The sequence below is a fragment of the Ursus arctos genome, unplaced genomic scaffold (assembly GCF_023065955.2).
Source record: "Ursus arctos isolate Adak ecotype North America unplaced genomic scaffold, UrsArc2.0 scaffold_4, whole genome shotgun sequence".
Lineage (NCBI taxonomy): Eukaryota > Metazoa > Chordata > Mammalia > Carnivora > Ursidae > Ursus > Ursus arctos.
Genome location: NW_026623056.1, coordinates 87,262,269 through 87,286,058, shown reverse-complemented (window position 1 = coordinate 87,286,058; position 23,790 = coordinate 87,262,269). Strand labels below are relative to the sequence as shown.

Sequence of the window (23,790 nt, the reverse complement as noted above, 5' to 3'; positions counted from 1 at the left end):
GCAGGAGTCAGAGGAGGGGATTTTCGAGCCACTCAAAGGACTTGGCTTTTACAATGAATGAAAAGTTCACTGAAGTTTCAGGTGATTTAACAGAATATAATTAACTGTATTTCATCATATTTTAATTTTAATATAATTAATACAATAGAATTTAATTAAGTACTGTTTAAGCTCATGAAAAAGGCATTACTTTACAGGGTAATATTACTGATAACAAAACAATACCAAACACACACTATGCCAGCTACTGCCCAGGAGTGGCTCACCAGCTGTAGTTCGAAGGAATTAACAAGATGGAGGGGACAGATTTCTGACACCACACCAAAAGTTGTATAACCCAGTATAAGTAAGTCATTAAATTTTGTTGGCCCTTCTTTTCTTATTTATAAATGCATGGACTTATCAAGATCTGTAATGGTTAACTTTCCTTTAAAAAATGAAAAACCCCAACCAATGGAAGTCCAATTCCTCTCTCTGACTGCCAGAGAGCACGGCCTCTCCCATGCCTTCCTAGGCACTGCCTCTGACCTCCAAATATCTTCTGAGAACACAGACTGAAAACCCATGAATTAGAACAATGACACATCATCTGCAGCCCTAAAATTCTATACTCCTAATTCACCCTCAATTATTCAGATCAAATACCCATCAAGGCTACTGGTCATCACTTCTTAAATTCCAAATCATACTCTCAAAATTTACAGCGATGTTTTACTGTTCTCAGGGTGGCCCTCATGCCTTTTATCATCATTTCCGTTATATTATACTTAAAACCTGTAAAATTTAAGCCAAATGCTTATTTAACATTTACTAACTTGCTATTCTCCTTAGTAGCAAATTAAAAGATCTCACTTCCCAACTCAAAGTCCTAAACTCACCATTATGATAAATGAAAAACTTTAAAAATGGATAATATAAATTCAAAACTGTCCCAACATTTGAATATTTAAATGAATAAATAGACATCTTTTTCTAAAAACAATTTTTCAGATGACACTGTCATAGATTAAAAACAAAAAGAAATTATGAAAACAGAAACAGAGTTTTGAAAGCAATCCATCATATACCTCATTGGCTCCACTGAACAGAGGTTCTCCAGTGTGCATTTCAACCAAAATACACCCAAGGGACCACATGTCAATAGCAAGGTCGTAAGGCATTCCCAGTAGCACCTCTGGAGACCGATAAAAGCGACTCTGAATATACTGGTATATCTGAAATATATTTTAATATCGTTATTAATTCCAACACAAGTTTTGTTTAATTATGCTCCACACTGAATTAAGTACATTTATCTAATATTAACAGAAAAAATAATTGGCTAACTCCTAAATTTGGGTTCTGTGTACTGATTTCAACCTTCTATTACAAGTATTGTTTAAACGACTAAACATTTCAAGAGAGTAGGTTACTCTGACTGTGAAATGCAAAACATACACAATTCAGGTCCTTCCATTTAGTCCAATCCTAAGTGGTAATCAAGATACACACCTTAAAACAAATAATTATGCCTCTTAGAAAAAAGACATTACTGAGAATAGTTTGTTTCCCTATTAATTATTCTTTCCTGCTATGGCTGGCACTTGGTTTACCATTAATTTGAAGACAAAACTGTATTTAAATTAACCTAAAGAATGTATTTCAGCATTACGTCAAATAAACTCTGTACAATGTAAATGAAAATTCAGGTATCTATACTGTATAGTCTCACAGATAAATCTGAGAAATGCTGCTATATAAAATTCAACTGGGAGTCGTTTCTGACTAATCACTTCTTCCCTGCCCTGTCCTCTTCCACCTCAATCTAAGACTTCTTAGAAAAAGAAAATCTTGAAATGGATAGTGTTCAATGAAGTAATCGGAGAATGTCTTAAGAAACAAATTCATCTTCACTTAGCCATTGTAAATTTGTATCTAGAAATATCGTGAAAGCAAAGAAAGTTCTATCTAAAAAGAGAAAGAAAGAAACAAAATCCTCCTAATCCTTCCTCACTTAACACTCTAACTAGGTAGCCAACAGCACGGTGCTGCTTTCCATGAATGCTTTTGTGGCTCCCACCTAAAACTCTAGCCAGATCTCCAAGAATAACCTGATGCCCCCATAAGCAGATCAAACCAACCTTAATGCCTTGTCAGAGCAAAGAAATTGAAATTCAAAGGGACCAGGAAGAAGTATTACCTTTCCAAGTTTCTACAAGCCAACAGGACTGGTAAACCCCAAAGGCTCCCTACTACTGAGATTGTCTTATTCCCCAGCTTATGCAAGGAAGTTTATCAATCACCTATTCGGTTTGGTTAAAGCAGTGGCTGGGTCATCTACAAGGTTGTGCACCAAAATCCCCCTGAAATACACCTGCCCTGCCACCTTCTGAGACTGAGCCAGTAGATCTCAGGTAGGGCACTGCATGTGTATTTTAGAAAGGATCTCTCATTCTAATTTGATACACTCACAGTTTAAACCTCACAGTTAATCCCTCACTGAGGGACAGTTGTCTCAGTTTGGCTAGAGAGACATAGTAGTGTTTGATACTGGTACAGAACATATGATTTTGTTTAAATAGAGGGGGATTTCTTCCAATTCTAAATCTATTCAAATGACTCTCAAGATGGGCACGTATTTTCCATTCACAATATACTTTATCCCATGTTAACGACTATGAACAGCTCCTCATTTTCAGAGGCATCCGGAACTGCAAACTTTTCTCCCTACTCCTTCCACTTACTCCAGGGATCTATATACCACCACCACTACCATGAGGAAGCTGCAGAAAAGAACAAGCCTGAAAATCCTGTTAGCAGACTACAGATCTTCACGATTAAATTAACCGTCATATTTAAAACACGGAAAAAAAGTTCCACAGTTCAAGAACTCTCACTAATTTGGAAAAACAAAAACTGGAGAGCCAGTATGAAAGAGTATCTGAATGACAGTTGTGTTTTTTCTTTTTTTCCCCAAAGAAATGCAGTTTCAGTACTTGCAAGTAAATAGGAACAGTGTTTAAAATGAATAAAATACTATCAAATGATGATTTTAACTCCTTTCAAGAAGAAAGCAACCCATCACTTCTATTTTATATGTGAAACACACTGTTAAGAGTAGCTTTCATAACACCAGAAAGAATAGTAGGAAAAATCTGCTTTCTTAAATCCGCTAAACCTAAAGCTATATTACTGCTAAGACAGGTCTGTTTTTAGCAGTCTGAGGAATAGGGAAAAAAAGATTTAAACTTATTTATCAAAACAAGTATGTCTAACCAACCGTGTAATTTCTATACTGTATCACCATGTGTAATGCAAAATTACCTGTATTTTTATAAACCCATTATTTTTTGAAGAAAACCATTTATCTTGATCTATTTTTAGAGAAGAATTTCACAGCAAGGATTCAATGTTCTAGTATTGGAATACCCCCAAATTCATCCTAAAACCTCTACTTGCAAAATATAGTTACAAATCACCTAATATTTAATTAACTCATCTATTACTCTGCCTTTTAGGCATACATGTAATTTTTAAAAATCTACTTTTAAAAAAACCAATACCTTCTAATTCAGAATCTTATATTTGCATTTTAAGAGATATGTCCCCAAAACAGATTTCAACACAATGTGATCAGAGTCGCACATTTTAAGGATAACCGTCCTGTAATTATCTCCTAACTGTATACACATTAATAACATTTCAAGTATCTACTGACACTGTTTTACCTAATTCTATTTTAATGCACATGTCCTGAAATATACTTACCCTCTGCCCCAATTGACAGGAACTGCCAAAGTCAACGATCTTGATTGCACTGCGTTTGGGGTTACAAAGAAGGATATTCTCAGGTTTTAGGTCACAGTGAATGATACTAAGTTCTGGAGTCGCGAGGAAAAGCAGTGCAGTGCACATCTGCTGTGCAAACTTTCGTGTTAGGTTCAAAGAGACACCTCGAAAATTGGTGTTCCTCAGCAAGTCATAGAGGTTGTACGACAGCATTTCAAAAACTAAACAGAGATGGTTTCGAAACATAAAGTGGCGTTTCAAATGCACTGGAAGAGAAAAAAGTTTCATTTTAAATTACACATACCAATAAAATGAGAATAATGTATGCATGAACTATCAAACAATCTACAACATTTCAATGTCAAATGTAGAGTGAAAATAAGGTTAAAATTTGCAGATAGGCATTCTGCAGTAATAGCACATTCTATAATCAGTCGGGAATATCTAAATTGTTCATCTGCTGAATTAAACAGGTGTGGTGTCTGCCAATAAACGATATAATGTAGAAGTACCACCAAAATGCTTTGCTTAAAAAAAAAAAAATGTAGTCAGGTCTGAAAACACAAGTAGCAAAGTGACAAACAGTACTGAGAATACTTCAGTAACTTTATGCTCACTTCTACGAGAAAGCATTTTTTACTTCCTCAGAGCCCAACCTCACAACTTCATCTAAGCTCCACCCACTGGGATCTCCAGGTTGTGACACTGCTGAACTTGGCAGCTCTCTCTGGGAAGGCTCTCAGGCTCTGATACATATCCACATTCCACTTTGTTGAGCCTTAGATCTGACTAGTAATTTCCTCCAACAACTGTCAAAGGAAGACACAGATCTTTTTTTCTTTTAGGCAAATACAGCAAATGTTTGAAAAGCATGCTTTACAAGACACTAGAGTTCATAATCAAGGCGTATGATTATGTTCATCGGACTGGTATATGGGATATCTTGTGCACAACTGAAGGTCTGGGGAAACTTGAAAATAAAGCCCAATCACAAGAAGAAATTATACATAGGCTTATGAATGAGACTGTTGACCCTCTAAAGAGGCTTAATACTCACTAAATTGCTTCAAAGATTGTGCTTTTAGTATTAACACTGCACATCAGATGAGGTCATTTAATAAAGTGCTGCCCTTCACTGTAAAATTCTTATATATGCCAAACTGAACACTTGTAACTCAACTGGAATGACATAAAACAACCATCTGTCAAGGTCACCTTCATTCTGGTCTTTTAGTTTCATAAAAACAGAGGTTTCTCTACAGATCTAGCTGGAGTAACTATGCTGGTATTCAAGGTCTGGTCCCTGAGAATGGGGGACACACTGTGTTGTCCTGGACTGCCTCCTGGGGAGCAGTGCACATCATTGTTTTTACATCATTCTTGATACACATGATCCAAAGTTAGGATAAATAACAATACAAATACTACACAGCTCTCTAGGAGTCTTCAGTACAACTCAACACTCTACAAATAAAAAGAATCCTTAAAGGTTACTTAAGAATGTATAATATCTGCTCTTAATCACTGAAGTTCATAGATTTAATATTAAAAACAAGAGCTCCACATGCAATAAAGACACCCCAGAGACATGGTCAAGAGTTTTAATTTGATTAAGCAATAGCCACAAAAAGAATGCAAAGAAGTAACTGATGCCAGAATTCCGTTGTAATTATAAAAATTCCTTTAAGAAGCTCTGTGATTAGAAAGTTCTTCTAATGGGGGCACCTGGCTGGCACAGTCAGTAAGCATCTGACTCTTGATCTCAGGGTCATGAGTTCAAGCCCCACATTGGGCCTACTTCAAAAAAGAAAAGAAAGTTCTTCCAGTGGAAGATCAATCCACTTGGTTCCACTTGACTTCCCAATTCATTATTCATTGACTGAGTACCTATGTACTGAAGCACTAAAGACATTTCAAAGAAATCTCAAACACAAGTACGTTTAACGTATCTTTTAAACCGAACTTTGGAGATTATGGAGGTTCAGCAAGACTCTGTTCTAGACCTAAACTGAATTTTCTTTTAACTAGATCATGATAGGTACCAAATAATCCAGGTGAGAAATTATGCTACGTGGTAAAGTAATAGACTTTTTTTTAAAGTTTCAAAGACTTAAGACTATTATAAAACTCATTAGAATAAATTATATTTATCAATCACTTCAAAACAAAAGTAAGTTATTTATATCATAAAAGAGCAATATGACTTTGAGACATCTTAAATTTAATATCAACTCTCCCAGTAGGGCTAGGTCTAAATCTGAAGTTCTTGTTTGCCTTCCAATATAGAACCTCGGTTTGAGACACTGTGCATTCACAACCTTCCTAAATAAGAACTTAAAAAAAATAACTCATCCAAAAAACATCATGGTTAATGCAACTAATAATCATTAAAGTCAGTTTATTAAAAACAAAAATGACAGGCATTACTATATACAATCAAGTGGCTAACATTTACCGACTACTATATACTTGCCATGTTTTCTTTTGGAAAGGCAGAATTAAAATGTTACAGTAATGCTATCAACATTTTCTCTACTACTTAAGCAAACACTCAAAATACAACACACACAAGTGAGGAGGAAGAAGTGGGGAGGCATGTCCACAGATTACTCTGTAAGTCAAGTATCCTTCGAATGTCCTTCTTGTGCTTCTATATAGGTCCCTTGAATGGAAACAGGCTCAAACTTACACTAAGTTGTAACTGACACTGAACAGTAAATGTTCAGTGAATATGAAAAAGTTTTAAATACAAATGTTATTACTATGGATTGTATCAGATATCTACAGAGAAAAAAAACTAAGAAAGAAAAATTAATAGTATAAGCTCATTTTATTGTAATAGTGGGGAATGAAGGGTGTTCATAAATGAAATCTAATCTTGGTATCTGAACCTTACATTTTTAAACAACCATTTTTTTTGTTTCCACTGTTTTGGACAGACTGAAGAACCATAATACCCTACTTACTCGTAAAAAGGTGTTTGTTACATAAAATTTAACCTCATGTTTATCAGGTAAAGCCAACATTTCTGAACAAGAGTTGCTAGGTATACAAGCCTACAGGAACTTCTATAGTTCATCAATCCTAAGGTCTCAATCCTAAAATTAATGGCATCTTATATTTATACTTGGCAGCAATTTCTTTCTCAGTGGCACATAAAACAATGGGGTCTTTTAATCATTAGCATCATAGATTTGACTGAGAATAGTATTAAAGAAGGAATAATTATTGATGTTATGCCCATTATATCAACTGATTCTAGACTTCCCTATCTTTTTAAAAAGATTTTATTTACTTATTTGAGAAAGGTAGAGAGAGAGCACAATGGAGGGGTAGAGGGAGGGGCAGAGGGAGAGGGAATGGGCTTCCTACTTCCTGCTGAGTAGGAAGCCCATCACGGGGTTCAATCCCAGGACCCTGAGATCAGGACCTGAGCCAAAGGCAGATGCTTAACCAACTGAATCCCCTGGGCGCCCCTTTACTATTTTCATAATTCTTCTATCTCCTTTTTGTTTTCAGGAAAAATATTGTAAGACAATGAAACAAACACAGAGTCTAGACTCAGGAGGAAGTAAGTAGGTTCAGATGCTGGCTGCAGAGCCCTGGGAACTTGGTTATGTTATTCTTTGTATAAACTGTCTATAACATAAGAATTCTACCACTTTCCTTACGGGACTGCTGTGACTATTACAGATGATGGAGAAAAGCACAAGGAATATGATAGGAGTTCATTAAAAAGTGGCTATTACCTCTTTGCTGCTATAGTTTTTAAGTCTTAACAGCTTCTAATGCTGCCAAACTGACAGAGCCTGGGGAGGAGTCTGAGATCTTGGCTCAGACATTCCAAAACTAGTTCTATAATACGTTAGCTTACTTCTAATTTCTAAGCTATATTACAAATGGTTAAAGTTACCAAAAAGAGGACCCCTGGATAAAAGTACATTATTAAAGCAAACAAATGGCATAAGTTGCAAAATATGACACCATTCTTGTTTCTAAATTATACACCACCTGGAATGCACATTCCCCAAGATCTAGAATATTACTGCCAGATCGAGTAACTTACATAAACCTATGCCCTCTAGCAGAAATAAACAGTTGAATTTTTAACCTAGCACTTTAAGATAAAATCAATGTATTTTCATACATAAATAACCGTTAACTCAAATTTCTGGTCCACGTGAGGACACATGGTTTTGTTTGCCTGTTTGTTTACCTATGTAGTATTTCATTTCAGTGTCATGTTTGTTCATGAGCTCAAGAAGTCGCACTTCTATTTGGGCTTGATTCAGAAAAGCCTTCTTGTTCTTTATTATTTTAATGGCAACCCATTCTTGCTCCACACGATCATATGCCTTTACAACCTAAAAGAGAAAAAAGATGAATAATTCTCTATTTCATTAATGGCCACAACTTCACAACATTTTACAATTCACCTTAATTGTATGTTTACCTAATTCTCATTTTTTTGACCTCTCTAAGTAGAAAAGGTCCTATTCATTTCCATTCAGTGTCATCCATTTACTACTTTACAGTCACCTTTAAGTCACTCTTTTTTTAAAAAATTTTATTTCTTTATTTGAGAGAGAGCGTGAGCATGATTGGTGGGAGGGGCAGAGGGAGAGCGACAAGCAGACTCCCCACTGAGCAGGAAGCACCATGCTGGCGGATCCCAGCACTACAACCTGAGCTAAAGGCAGATGCTTGCTTAACTGACTGAGCCACCCAGGCACCCCAAAGTCAATCTTTTCAATTAAATTTCGTTTGTAGCCTTACAGTATTTCTAAATATTCACAATATCGCTTTCTTTTAACAAAAGCTAGATTATCTCTTTTCCTCCAGAAATAAGTTATAAATCTTGTCAAGTGCTTTGGTTTTTTACCTTTCTTACTGAATAACACTGTAAAAACAATTCTTCTAACTATTCTTTTAATTGGAGAAAGAACCTGGTTTAAATCTCAAGTATACATGTAAAATATTTAAAAGGTTCTAAGTCATTTGATAAATGTAGATAACTTCCTAACCTTAAATTAGATTTTCATAAATTAAAACACAGGTATTTAACAAAAGATAAATCTAATACAGATTACCAGGAAAGTTCCATGATAAAAATTAAAAGCCACAATTAGATGGTCTTGATAGTCATAGAATCAATGCCAAGGAAAGTGGAATGCTCATGGGCAAATCACCACGTACACCTCTCATTTTAATTTTACTCATTTAAAAGGAGTTTCAGATTATTAACAAAGAGATTTACGTAAAAATTAGAAAATCAATGCAAAGATAAAACTATCCACAAATCAGAAACCCACTATAACTGATTAAATGTTCATTTATATTTATAATCTGTGGAGTTGGAATAGGCAATAGTTTTATCCATTTTCTAGCACATTCACAAAGTGTGGAGATGTAGGGAGAACTCCTTGTGGTTCCGATGTGTAGGCTGAGTCCCACTGGGGGAGAGGAAGAGAATGGAATGCACGTTCCAAGATTTACATCAATCAAAGCTAGATACATTGCCAAGGATTATAAATGGTTCAGTTAAAATGAAACTTGGAATGAAAAATGCAATTATTTCTGGTTTCACCCAATTCTAAAAAATACTATCTATTGTCTTTAAAATCAGAGACTGCCCATGTAATCGTGTGACCAAGTGGTTTTGATATTCTTCTGTTTCACTGACTATACTGACGGTACCAAGAGTTGCAGTTCCGTGCCCAGATCCCAATGGTCTCAAGGACAAAGGCCACCAACAGGGGCCCAACTATTTACTGACTTAGCAAATAGTTAACCGGCTAATTGCTAAAGCAATGGTTTTCGACCCTGAATCACACATTCGACAGGCAGTTCGAAAAAATACAAACGCCCAGGATCCAGTCACAGAGATTCTGAATTAATTGGTTTGGACCCTAGGCACCAGTCCTCTTCCCCCAACACACATACCCACACCCAAAGTTCCCTGGGAAATTTCAATGTGCAATAAGGACTGATAACAACCACTAGCTAAAGTAATGAAGGACCCCTTATATGATAAGGATATGGCAAAGAGTTTAGAGAAAGTCTGGCCAAGACGGTATGGAAGACATTACTTGGTGAGTGACAGATCTGGAATCTGAACACCCCTCAGCGTAAGGGAGGCATCAGTCTGACCTGATGAGATGGGGTGTGATATCAAACAGGCCTCGATTTTCAAAGATCTAACTATGCTCACTTGCTCTTAGGAATTAACGTATGAGAAAATTAAAGTGAAGAGTAGGAGGAAAACATCACTCTGAACTCAAAGACTAAGTATTTACGGAAAACTAAAAAAAAAGGAAAACGAAGTTGAGAGAGTTCTCTGTATGGCCACAATTTTCATGGTGGACAACACATTAGTTAGGAAAATGGCCTGTTGAAGGCAACTGCCTCAACAGGTGGTGTAATCTTCAAGATGGGAGGCAGCAATCATCCCTCTACCTAGGGTGTTCATCACCTTGTTAAAAGCTGGGCCTCAGAAATGCCTCTCCTTAAGAGACTGATAGAGAAGCAGAAGCTGCTTCTCACAAAAAAGTACTATTTCATCAAGAGGGACCCAAAATACTGAGAAACCCTGACTCAAAGAAAAAGAGCTAACAAATCAAGGAGAAGTTCTCTGAGTCACGTACAATTACCGAAATTCCTTGAAATCATGGAAAGGGCAGGCAGGTATTTTATGCATGTGACATGAGGGCCTTGCAGAGCCACACTGGAATTACAGAGGTCTTCTAACAACCCTGTGCATATCTCCTTACAGGCTTAATAGCTGTGATTTTTCTGGGTCTATACCTGTGGCTGCTAATGACCTACCATATACTTTTTGTCCGAAGCATGATCAGACTGACACACAAAGAATTTTCTCTCACAGGTTAAAAAGAGCCATTTTTTCCTTTATCTCAGGACAGGAACAGGTAAATAAGAGCATGCAGGTTCCATACTTAAAAAAAAAAACAAAAAAAATCAAAAAAAGGTAGTTCAGAAGTCATTTTGAACCCCATTCTATCCTCATCACTGAGAAGTCAAAAGAAGTGTTTAGACTGCAGGTTAGTAATGGACTCACCACACAAAGTTTGCAAGGCAAAGGAGAGTGGGGTCAACAGTAAATCACACCTCAAACCAAACCAAGAAGAGTGACTCGAGGAGATAGGACTGACAAGGGGGAGCAGCTGGGGGGGGGCGGTCCACAGCCAGAGAAAAAGTTTCTTAAAAGTGCAAGGATGAAGGTGTGATGGCTGTCGGTCTGAGCACAACTGATACAAGAGACAGACATATTTAGGATTTTGTGCTTTGTACTGAGGCTGGATGGGCAGGTGAGGAGGGGAGAGTTGTGAGTGGAGAAGAGGCCAGGAATGAAGAAAAACACCAGGTCTCTTGGGGAGCCCCTGTCTCACTCTCCCTGCTAGAAGCTGCTGAATGAGCCTTTCCATCACAAACATCCCCATCACAGCCATGCTGGTGCTGTGAGAACAGGAAGAAGAAATCCTAAAGATCATCCGCCCACTTTAAGGCCTGATAGCAGAAGATAAGATGCGAGAAAAACCCAAGGCACAGCCCCTGGCTTTCCCAGACTCCAAAAAAGTGACAGGGCACCTGCTACGCCAACGGAACTCTTATCTTTTTGAAGAGGAATGTCAGACAGGAAGGTAATTACTTCTAGCATCCACATCGAAGAATCATCCAGACTATACATAAGGGCAATACTACCTATTAGTGATTACAATCTAGCACTCAGTCGTTAGTAAGATAAGTACTAGGTAGCTCTGGAAAGTAAGTATGAACAAAGAAAGTCTAATGCAGTTTTTAGAGCTGATGTAGTTTTACTAGCTTTAAAGAACTATGATAATCCAAATACTCACACATCCATTGTTTACACGTATTTACAAACCCTGAAAGCATACTACTGAGGGCAAGGTGTACGAACACGATTCACTAGGAAGTTCTCATTTAGGAAATTCAGCATTTTCCATTAAATTACCTGTCCAAAGGAACCTTTGCCAATCAAGGAGTCAATTTCGTAACGATCCATCCACTTCTCTCCGTTTTTTACAATATAATCATAGTTATCATCATCATAACCATCATTATAAACCTTCCGCTCCTTCTTATGACTAGAATCGTCTCCCTGGCCCTGTTGGTGTCTTCGCTTCTTCTTTGCATAGTAAACCTGAAATGAGAGTATACGGTGTTTACTGTATAATTTAAATCTTTGGGGGTTAGCAGGAGGCATACACATATATACATACATACACACACATATATATGATGTATATGAGACATGTCTACCATCAGGAGGAAACTGATGAATTTTTATTCTTCATAACAAATACAAAAAAATGAAATAAAGAATTTTCTACAGTTGCTATTTGAATTACATAATAACACCGATATGTAATCAATGAAAAATGTCTACCCTGAAATTCACTTTTCAATTATACTGTTTGTACATTTTATAAACAGATGTTAAGTGACTAGTCCGAAGTAGCCCATTCAAGAAGACTAACAAGGCCGGACTTACATTTATTTCTTAAATGAGGGTGTAATTTGTATACAATGAAGTGGCATAGCTCTTAACAGTGGAATATGAGGGATTTGGGGAGAAAAAGATATATATAGGTGCCAATATAATCAGCAAATGCCAAACCAAATAAAGAGCATTTTCATCCTCCTCATATCAATATTCTGCATGCCTTCTGCCAGTCCATCCCAATTTTACATTTGCTCTGAAGGCAAAACGTTTTAAATATTAAAGTTTAGATATATATGAACTGAAATTCTAATACAAAAGGCCCTCTGAGACATGCCCAGTTTTTAAGCCTCTAACAAAGTAACAATTAATGAAAACCAGGCACTCCCTCCCCTTCCCCCACACTAAAGGCCACAAATCCTGTGGCTGATCACAGTTGAGTTATTTTCCTTCTATCTGTTTTTCTTAGAAAATTGTTCCTAAGACCAGTAAAAAATAACAGGTAGACTAGACAATAGTCCAAGTAATTGGTAACTAACTGAGGAAATTATAAGTTACATTGCACAGAATAACATCAGAACAACTCTAGTTTACAAGGTGGCAAAACAGTTAAAAACAAGCTTCAGCAAAGCTACTGTTAAACTTCTGTTTCACCAAAGCTTAACAATAGCTTTGTTAACAATTTACCAGATATTAACAAACTGACATGAATAAACAGTTAATAATTTATCAGACTTTTCAGGTTGTCAAAAGCTAGTTTGCCACATCTTTTCTAAACCATCAATTGTGTACAAAATCCTACTCAGAAATGTTCCTCATTGAGCTCATTCTCATCTTATCTTGCCACACTGCCACAGTAATATAACAATACTGGTGTTAAACAGCATCAAACTGCAGTGAAGTTTACCCGTGTATAAGAACATCGAACCTTGCATCAGAAACCAGGGAGGTACTGTATGGTGACTAACATAATGTAATAGAAAAACATTAAAAAAAAAAAAAAAAAAAAAAAAAAGAACATCCTTTTAGTTAAACGGCTCTAGAGCTGGAAGAGCATAAGCTTTTAGCATGACAGGACGCAGGGCTCCCATGAATTGGAAAGGAAGCACAGGCACGTCCACACTTCTCCAGAAGAGCTCATTTCATAGTTAATTACAGAGCCAGGGCTGAGGCTAGAAACAAATGGCAATCAAAGGTCTAAGACACCAGAAAAAATTCACGGAAGTGAAGAGCCAAATTGGAACAGGGATAATTCAAAATACTATGCTGGGTTTTTTTTTTTCACTCTATTTACATCCACCAAAAAGGCTTTCAAATACCTTACAATAAAAGAACACACATAAAAATTTTAACCCACAGAAACATCCATATATCAAACAAACTAGGAAAATGCCTGTAACTGGGTATTAAACAGATCTCCGAGCTTCCTGACATCCATGGCAAAAACAGAAACAGATACTTAAAAATTTAAGCAGAATTCTAACATACACGTAATTTTACAGTGTCATTATTCCCTTCCTTTCTTCTTATTTTGGAGAAGAGTTATTAGAGAAATAATATCTTACCATATATTAAATACAACTTTGAAAAAAGGGAGAAGTTATCCTCAACTATCTTAATTTTTGGCAGTCTCTGTTAATCGATGTTTTTTCTTTCACACGATTATAATTGTATTATCTATAAATCATTACCTAATCATCAAAATTACAATCACTGGGAATAAAGTTTCCTATGTTTAAAAGGACCACAAAATAACTTTTCTTTCCTGCTCTACTCAAGATACGCTGTTAAAACAAATCAATAGTCTTACCTCATTAATATGCTTATATGTTTTGATCAAGTCAACAGAAAGTTTTCTCAGGGGAGCAGTTGCTGGATCACGGAAGGTTTGGGGCATCCGCCTCTGTAACATGACAATATCAGGCATCACCTTAAATAGACAGAAAAGACTAGCACTTTAACTATACTTCACTGGTATAAATCCCCTCTCTTCTGTAACCTGTGTATACGTACTAAAAAAAAAAAAAAAAAAAAAGACATCTACATTAGAAGATTATACATTCTCTCTCAGTTATCTCTTTCAACTGGATTCCAATGAAGACGACCACTGGAACAAATAAATGAAATTAGAAGATAATGCGCCAGCCGCCCAAGGTTTTCATCTTGTTCCTCAGATTAAACAGTAGGATCACAGACACCCCTGGGGCCAGGAGACACACAGGATGCTGCCCAAAGAGGGCTTCTCCACCATACAAGGGAAAACTTCTGAATTATTCCTAAAGCCTGACCTGGGAGACAAGAGGCAAAGACAAAGACAAACCCAACATTCAGCTTCCTAGGGCAGGGTTTTAGGACCCACTTGGCACCACAAAGCAAAGCAAGGCGGCCGCGGAGCAGGAATGGAGCATGGCACTGCAGAAGTGCAGCCCCCAGCACCCCCAGACCCTAGCTGAAATCTGCACTGGTTTCTTTCTTTCTTCCTTTTTTTTTTTTTTTTTTTTTAAAGTGGGCTCCCCATTCCTGAGATCAAGACTTGAGCTGAGATCAAGAGTCAGACACTTAACCAACTGAGACACCCAGGAGCCCCTGCACTTGTTTCTTTAACACAACTGAGGACAACATGCTCTCCACGGTAACATGCCCCACCTTACCCTCCACCTTCCCTTTCCCCCTTAGCACCTATCACCACCTGATACACTGTATTTACTGATTTACTGGGTTTTTTTTCTCTTTCTCCTTCCACTACAGGAAAAACTCCTGAGGTCAGGGATTCCCCTTTGTGCAGTGCTATATTCCCTTTGCCTGAAACAGTGGTGGGCACAAAGATGTTTAATAAATATTTGTTGAATAAACAAACAAATCCATTATACCAAAATCTCTACTTAAAATTACATTAGGAGCTGACCACAAATAAGTTCCAGAAAACACCTTAAAAGCTCATGAAACTCTTTTAAAAACTAATTTCAATCATATTCCATTAACAACCCCCCCCCCCCCGCCCCAATCCTAAACTGCATCTCCTTCATCATCCACTAGGTAGTCAAGAGTTCAATTGTGAGCTTCCTGCTAGATGGGGGATAGAGCAGGGACCACCCTCCATACACATACCAGGAAGGCTGCGACTAGCATGTCAATGATCCTGGACTGCTGCTCATACCCAACTCTTCCACCAGTAAACAGGTGCCAACAGGGATCAAAAGATCCTCAAAACCAATTAACTGTATCAAGGTACCTATATTACCACCACTAGCCATCCATGGATTCCTGTCTAGCTCTCACAGACACTGATGTCAGTAAAATCTACTGAGCCAGAAGCCCTTAGCACAGCCCCTCTCCAACAACGCTCAGGTCAATTTGAGGAGCTGAGAGACAGTAAATGCATCATACCAAGGCCTCCCAGAAATGTCTGGAGTCTTGGGATAATTAACCAACTTAACCCACACTTACAAAACAGAGTTGGGTTGTAAGGTGACAATGGACATAACAGGAAAGAATCACCATCCCCTTGGTATGAAAAGATAGAGTGATTATGGCAGTTTCCCAGGTATATGTTTTCTGAAACCAATATTAACATTAGTTTCCTGTGCCTCTATACTCAAACTCTAAAAAGCTGTTATCCAGATGGGAAATTTACTGAATTACTGAAGTAAGTTATTAATTATCTTTTCTCATCATCCTCTGGGGTAAAAATCTTCAGTGGTTGTAACTATCTGTCTGAAAACATAGCAGCAATTAATAAGAAAATCTGAACTGCTGAATTTTTCAAATATATACTGTTTCATTTTGTTAAACATCAACGATATGTACCGGGAGGTTCACAGGATATTTTATTCTTATACTATTCCTCAGAGATGTAATTTAATGAATAAACAATATTGGTAATAAGCACCTCAATTTTTTTATGTGAATGAATGCTATAAGCATTTAAAATAATGAAAAAGGTTTCCCTTCACAAATTTCCTTTTTTATTTTTTGAGACCCTGGCATTGTTTTCATGCAGGGAATTTACTCCAACAAGACCCTTCTTGGGAGTGCTGGCATGCAGCCACGCCCCACTATGAGGTCCCACAGAACCTCAACCAGTGAGGTATTATGTTACTACTGTAAGAAAAGTTGATAGAAAGTATAACTGTTAGAAACGAATTACTTAAGTAGTTAATAATAAAGTAAGAGTAGCAAGTATTTGTTACCCACTCGGTTAGAAGCATACATATTTTTGTTTCTCTCATATAATACTCTCAACAATCTCCTGACAATGAGTAGTTTTCTTGTCACCGGCTTACAAATGGGCAACCCAAGTCTCTGATGTGAACTGCTTGCCCAAAGTCCCACAGCTCACAGAAGGCACAGGTAAGACGGGATCCGAGATCCTGCAAAGTCCCAGGCTCTGAACCATAACACTGGGCCAAGAGGTCCTGGTCACATTTAGGCCTCGATTCTACCCTTTCGGTTTTAGGCTACTTGTAGGGCAACTAACTGAGTTACGCTTAATAAACACCAACAAAATAAGCATATGAATTTATTAAAAATAGTCATATATAAAACTGTGAATGTGTTTTAAGTTTTTAACTTGCCCATCTACAATTCCACTGGTATTTCAAACATATGAAAAACAGAATCAGTGACTACCATCTTTGCAGGAATAATTATGCTCACTCCAAACACCAAAATCACACAATCAAGACACCCATTTTGAATATACAGGACACATAAGAAACTGGATAGGAACAAATTTTGACTGAGTAACGATGGTTTTCCTGCGCTCAATATGAGTGTGTGGTGTGTGCTTGGCATTTTATAAAATATCGCTACACCTCTTCCAAAGTTGGCCACTCTGACTCTGAGGCCAAACTGATTAATTCTAAATACCCTGCTTTCGTACATACTTCTCGCAACAGAAATGACTACTTCAGGAGCATCTGTATATATAAACCAGATGTATTCTGCCCACAATCGGCCTTCAGACCAGACTGCATTTCATTGCTTCAAAGAGCACCTTGTCCAGAGCAAGTGCACGAACTATATGGAAAGAACAAACTAAATTCTACAAACTAAGTAACACTCCCTTAACTAATTTTCATTGTGATTTCATGTTAGGTAGCTGCGGTTTGTTTTTTTTTTTAAGATTTTATTTATTTATTTGAGAGAGATACAGCCAGCGAGAGAGGGAACACAGGCAGGGGGAGTGGGAGAGGGAGAAGCAGGCTCCCAGCGGAGGAGCCTGACGTGGGGCTCGATCCCAGAACGCCGGGATCACGCCCTGAGCTGAAGGCAGACGCTTAACGACCGAGCCACCCAGGCGCCCCAAGGTAGCTGTGTTTTGATACTATGCTGCTGTAAGCACAAATCCGCAATTAGGAAATAACATTTCCAAACACTCAGTTACACATCTGCACTAGATTCAAGGTTGGCCCCCTTTTCTGCTTATCATCACAAAGCCAGGAAAATGTAGAGGAACAGAGCAAGCTCCCTTCTTCCCTTCCACAGTTAGGAGAAAACCCGTGGTGTTCAGAGAACCCAGGAAGGAGCTCATCCCCAAGTGTCCTCACAGCAAAATGGCAAGCTGATGAGCTGTCCTCCTGCTGCCTCAAGCTATCTGGCTCCAGAGCTAGAAAAACCCACATCCCCAGTGCTCACAGTTCTTGGACCCTTCTGGGTGAAAACACAGATCACAAAGTGAAGAAAAGCATAGTTTGCATACCCTGCTTAAATCAGTTACAAGAGCTAAAACAATCTTTTCTTCCCCCTTGAAAAGATTCCACAGTGTAAGCTTCAGGAATTTATTGAAAAACTGTTTCCTAGCTTAATAATACCTACTGTATCTGTTTTATTTATATTTATCTCATATTTTCATATATAATGAAGATTCAGAAACACTGTATTCTGCCTTTCTTGCTATTCTGAGAGCTACTGATACAGCTGAAAACCACAGGCAGCACCCATCCAGAGTACCGGTAGAGTCTAACAACTATGGAAGACACTGTGAAAATGCTCACAGCTCAAAGGCACTGAGCATTCCTAACATCAAGCATACTTTTCTAAAATTACTTTTACTACATTTCTCCTGCTTCCTAAATTTATCTTTTGAACAAAACTGGGTTTAAAAACTTGTATAAAACACACCACGCATATAGCCAGAAATAAAATGTTAACGTTAGCTCATTTCAATTACTTGTTTAATAAATCTTTTGGAAAAAAACAAAACAAAACCCTGATAGGATGATTAATAAGAAACCACTGAAATCAAGTAATAAATTTATAAAAGTTTACAGCTAGACTTAAGTCTAGAGAAGTTTAGGTTTGGAGAGGGGGGTTATAGTCTAAGGTCCTAATCTTACATTCAAAGAACAGAAGAGAAGGGCCCGTGTGACCTGACTCACCTCACACAACTACATCATGAGTCAAGACCTTGAGTCCATGTCTTAGGACTTGTAGACCATGCCATGTCAGCACACAGTTTTAGTGTTTTACACTTCAGTTATAAGAAAAACCTCTTCTAATCTGCCTCATTAGGTTCAGAAATTTCTCGGGTTGGTAGAAATATCTGGTTGAATACTGTTACTTAAAAGACATTCTTTTTACATCATATGAATCTTTAAAAATATTTTATAACTTAAAATGGAAATACTAAATGAATTATTTCTTATTTTAGAATCACCCACAAATAAGATGTTAGTTGTATCTAAAAACAGATACTGTGCTAACTGAACTACCTACTACAAAAGAACCATAAAAATAACTGTAAAGGACTGGAATTTTTTTCTAGCCCTCCGTAGACACCAGGTGTTCCAGGACAGAAGAGCACCGTGTCTAAGAAGAAAAGAACCTGGGCTGGACCTCCAAGTCTAGTGCTTCAACACTTGGAGAAGTCACAGATGGGAGGAGCTCAGTCCGTTCAGCTATAAAATATTAAAAACAGGCACCCTGCCTGACAGGCTGCTTTTTGAACAATTGAGAAAATGAATCCAAACGTACTGTTTCTTAAAAGTACAGGTGACTCTTGAGCAATGCGGGAGTTAGAAACACCAAATGCCCGCCCCATGCAACTGAAAACCCATGCATAACTTTTGACTCTCCAAAAACTTAGTTACTAATAGCCTACTGCTGACCAGAAGCCTTGGCAACAAACAGCTGATTAACACATACTTTGTATATTATACACTCTATTCTTAAAATAAAGTAAGCTCGATAACGGAAACTAAGAAAATCAAAGAAAGAAAAATACATTTATATTACTGTACTATATTTATAAAAATAAATCCACATTTAAAGTGGGTTCGCTCAATTCAAACTCGTGTTGTTCAATGGTCAGCTGTACAATGCAAGTGACTCACTGTGCTATTACTACTTTTTGGATGTCCACAGAACTTTCTTCTGGTATACAAACCCTTTCCAGCTTTGAACATTCGACCAACTGCTCGCTCCAATTCTCAAATATACACCTTCTCAATTTATTACATAAAACAAATTCTTAAGTCTTGTCATAATTCATCTGACTACTATGACTGTTATTCACATGCCTCATACGTTTTATAAATGTAAATCCAGATCAACTATTGACAAAAATCTTAATACATACAAGGGGTGTCCCCTAATTACGATGTTACTTTACTACAGCAAATTGCTCATTAAAACCACATATTATTGAATTAGAAATAAAGCACGTTTCCTTCAAATAATCCAGCATAAGAAATACATTGAAATTTTTCAAGTTTTTGATCATCACTTGATATATTAAACGACCTAAAGAAAACAGTGGCAACCCCAATTTCTAAATGCATGGAAAAAATCCTCAGTCAGCGTTCATCAAACCCTCCATCCTGGTGGGGAAAGAAATTTTACCACAACTATAGTTAGTAAAAAAAATCCTCCCAAACCAAAACTCAATGTAGTAAATGCAGTTAATTCAGGAACTATTATGAATGCGCACATACACACATGCACATACGCATACGTGTATGTATAGCGAGAGATTTACACATTCATTCTGTTAACTATCCATTTAAAAAAAAACAACAGCTGAATCTCTAGTCTGAATATTAAAATGATTAGCAAGATTAATCTTCATTACATTTCTTTTTCATTTTAAGAAGTTTTGTACTTAAAGGTCATAAATGTGTACTAAAGTAGTTTGAACAGGTTTAAAATCAGCTCTGTAGGTTTGTGATAATGGACTCTGACTTGTTTTCCTGTAACTTTTTCTACTTACCCACCTTTTCATAAAAATAAGCTTTCAGTTTCTGTATTTTAACTAATATTCTTTAAAAATAACTTTTTCCCTCCCTATTACAAAATCAGAGAATGTGCTTATGGTTTATGAGTGTTTTTTAATTAAGTAGGATACACAGAAAAAAGTAAAAGCCAATGAACTTTTAAATGTGTACTTCTTATCATCTCTCATCAATCCAGAATCTCATGTGGCACGTAAAACTGAAAACCATTAAACCATTTTTGTCTAGTTACTGTTCTCCCATTTTAAGGAATAAACTATCACGCCAACAAATCACTTCTGATACGTCGTAAACTTACCTGGTTAGTTAGAGGTTGCTGAATCTGGTCAGAATAAGATAAGGCAGAAACCTGTTGGTCACTTATGTTTGGCTGGCGACGGTCACTGTACTGATGTGAATGGGGCATCTGTCCAGCCATCTGAAGGCCAGCAGCATGGAATGAAAATGACGGTGCAAGCCGAACAGATGAAGGTTTGCATGCTGAAGTCTCTCCTCCTACAAGAAGACAACAAGTGAAGTTGAAAGGATGTATTTATACCCCGATGTCTGCATCTTTTGACCTGATAGTTCCTTCCATAAGGACCTTATAGGATGTTCAATAATATTAAAAACTTTTAAAACTACAAAGTGCAAACAAGAAACTACACTTGACACAACAGTTCTATGTTAAATGGTATAAAATATAGTGATTTAGGGGCGCCTGGGTAGCGCAGTCGTTAAGTGTCTGCCTTCGGCTCAGGGCATGATCCCGGCGTTCTGGGATCGAGCCCCACATCAGGCTCCTCTGCTGGGAGCCTGCTTCTTCCTCTCCCACTCCCCTGCTGTGTTCCCTCTCTCACTGGCTGTCCCTCTGTCACATAAATAAATAAAATCTTAAAAAAAAAAATCTTAAAAAAAGAAAAAGATATTTCTTTAAAAAAATATAGCGATTTAAGTCAGTGTCTATAAATCTGTAGTAAGAGAAAATCTTAAGTAAATCTTTTTGTAAAGCAATAGGAATAACAACCCTTAATACTTATTTTCACATATGAGATTTTCATCAATTGAGAACTGTTAAGTTGCACGAGTAATCTCTGGTTTCTTGAGCAAGGCCTCTCCAATGGATCAGCTCCTTAGAAACCAATTCAAAGGAACACTGCTGAGATGCTGCTTTGCACCTGCCAGGTGTATGCGATCAGTATTCCAGCATCCCCCAAACCAAGTGAAAGATTTGTCTTAATGGTGCTCACCACTGACACCGGTAATTAAAAGTTGAGCATACAAACACACAGGCACAAATTCACAGGACGCTAGGGTCCTTCAAACTCTTCTGACACAGTCCTAAGAACACCCAGACCTGGCAAGCTCACCACAAGTGTGAATGGTCAATAATTATCCCACAGGGAGGCTGGGACCACAGTCATGAGTTTCATCGTAGACATGGAAAATCAACACTCGGTCAAAGGTATTTGGTAGTTAATTAATAAAAGTTAATTCTTCTTTAAAAAAAGAAAAGAAAAAAACTTTCTTCTTAAATTGAACCACACTTTTAATCACAGACTAAAGCCAAAAGGTGAAGCGCCAAACCCTGGTCAACGAACTGAGGACCCAGAATTCTCGGGCTTGTCTTCCTGAATAAACCAGCTAACTCCAACCATACAGCAGACCGTACTGCTCAGTACCAGGGTACTTCTGGCTCAAGTACGATTTCTGAGACATATTCAGAGCGCCGGCCCAACAGTGCAGGGCACGGACGCTCAGCCAGAGTGCTGCCATTTGAAATCTCAGCTCCACGCCTGCCGGCTGTGCAGCCTTGCCCACCTAATTTCCTAAAAAATGAGAGTAATACCTACCTCCAAAGCCTGTGGTGAGGGTTAAGTGCTTTCATATGTGTAAAATACTTAGACTAGCTCTGGCAATTAATAAATGGCCCAATACTGGCTGCAACTGCTGTATGGTGATGTACAGTAAAGGACAATGGAGAGAGCACCCATTTCTGGGGAGCTACCAACCTCTAATCGAATGTCACATAGACTCCCCAAACTGAAGAGAACAAAGCTCTACAAGTTCCACTTCTATTTTCTACCACAGAGAATGACACCGTCTTCCACCCAGTGAACCAGAATCAAAGCTCCCAGAGTCAAGTGAGAGTTCTTTTCCTCCACAAACCAACCTCATGCAAAGAGCCACCCCATCTTGCTGGTTCCACCTCCCATAGAACATTCAAATACAATCACTTCTCTTTTCCACCAACCCATGTCTCACTTAAAGGACTAAAAGAGATTCCTAATAGCTCTACCTTTACTCTGCCCATTTCTGATTTCTTCAATAAGATACTAGAGTGACTTTTTAAAGCGCACATCTCAAGTCCTCCACCCCTACTGAAACGTGACTATAACCTGCCTTGGCACTGCCTTCAGACCTTAGCTTCTGTCTCCCTCCATTACAGCATGAGGTCCTTAACAGACTCACAGTACATGAGCAATAAATATTTGCTGAATAAGTAAAAGGACAGTGTTACTATCATGATAGATGTTGTAATTTTCTAAACATTTCCTTACTGATACTAAAAAACTACAATCAATTTAATTACATAGAACAACTGTGCAGTTAAAAAAAAAAAAAAACTGGAGGGGGGGGCACCTCGGTGGCTCCATCGGTTAAGTGTCTGCCTTCAGCTCAGGTCATGATATCAGGGTCCTGGGATAGAGCCCCACAGCATTGGGCTCTCTGCTCAGCGGGAAGTGTGCTTCTCTCTCTCACTCTCCCTCTATGCTCTCTCTCTCTCAAATAAATAAAATCTTTTTTAAAAACTGGGAATTTATCATAAGGATATAATCAAGGATGCTCACAAAGACAGGGAGGAATGTTTATCCTGGTATTGTCTGCAACAGCAGCAACAACAACAAAGGAAACCTAAATGTCAAGTAATGGAGGGAAAGGGAGGCTTTATATTTGCAGGTTAAAAATCACCAAAAACCTGGGAAGGAATATAAACATATATAAAAAAGATTGAGTTCTCTGACATATAAATAGCTCTTATAAATAAACAGTAAAAACCGTTAAGGCCCTGAATGACAAATTACTTAACCACTCTAGGTCTTAGTTTCCCTATCTATGCAGCAGAGTTATTATTATACTAACCCTATTCTCTTAGGTGTATTATGAAGTTTTTAAAATAAGACACCACAAGTAAGCCATGAATAATGGATCCTAGTACTTTAAAAAATATATTAGCTTCTGTTTCTATTATCAATGTCATTATTATAGACTATGTTTAAACTTACTTATAATATATAGAAATAAGGATAAAAATCATTAGTATATAGCTTA

The 23,790-nt window shown here is 37.6% G+C and overlaps 1 protein-coding gene across 17 annotated transcripts in view; it reads right to left on the bottom strand.

The window, feature by feature from the left end:
* The window catches only part of DYRK1A (dual specificity tyrosine phosphorylation regulated kinase 1A), a 145,337-nt gene that overhangs the window by 19,632 nt on the left and 101,915 nt on the right, over window positions 1-23,790 (bottom strand). For 10 of the 17 annotated variants that reach the window (XM_048215183.2, XM_026503877.4, XM_057306770.1 and 7 more), the window contains 6 exons: window positions 20,777-20,973; window positions 14,058-14,177; window positions 11,759-11,947; window positions 7,985-8,132; window positions 3,748-4,034; window positions 1,068-1,214 (listed from right to left, as the gene is read on the bottom strand). In XM_048215183.2, coding sequence (XP_048071140.1) covers window positions 1,068-1,214; window positions 3,748-4,034; window positions 7,985-8,132; window positions 11,759-11,947; window positions 14,058-14,177; window positions 20,777-20,973 — 1,088 coding nt within the window. The remainder of the gene's footprint in view (window positions 1-1,067; window positions 1,215-3,747; window positions 4,035-7,984; window positions 8,133-11,758; window positions 11,948-14,057; window positions 14,178-20,776; window positions 20,974-23,790) is intronic. The other 7 variants (XM_048215186.2, XM_057306773.1, XM_057306772.1 and 4 more) reach the window with 1 other exon arrangement.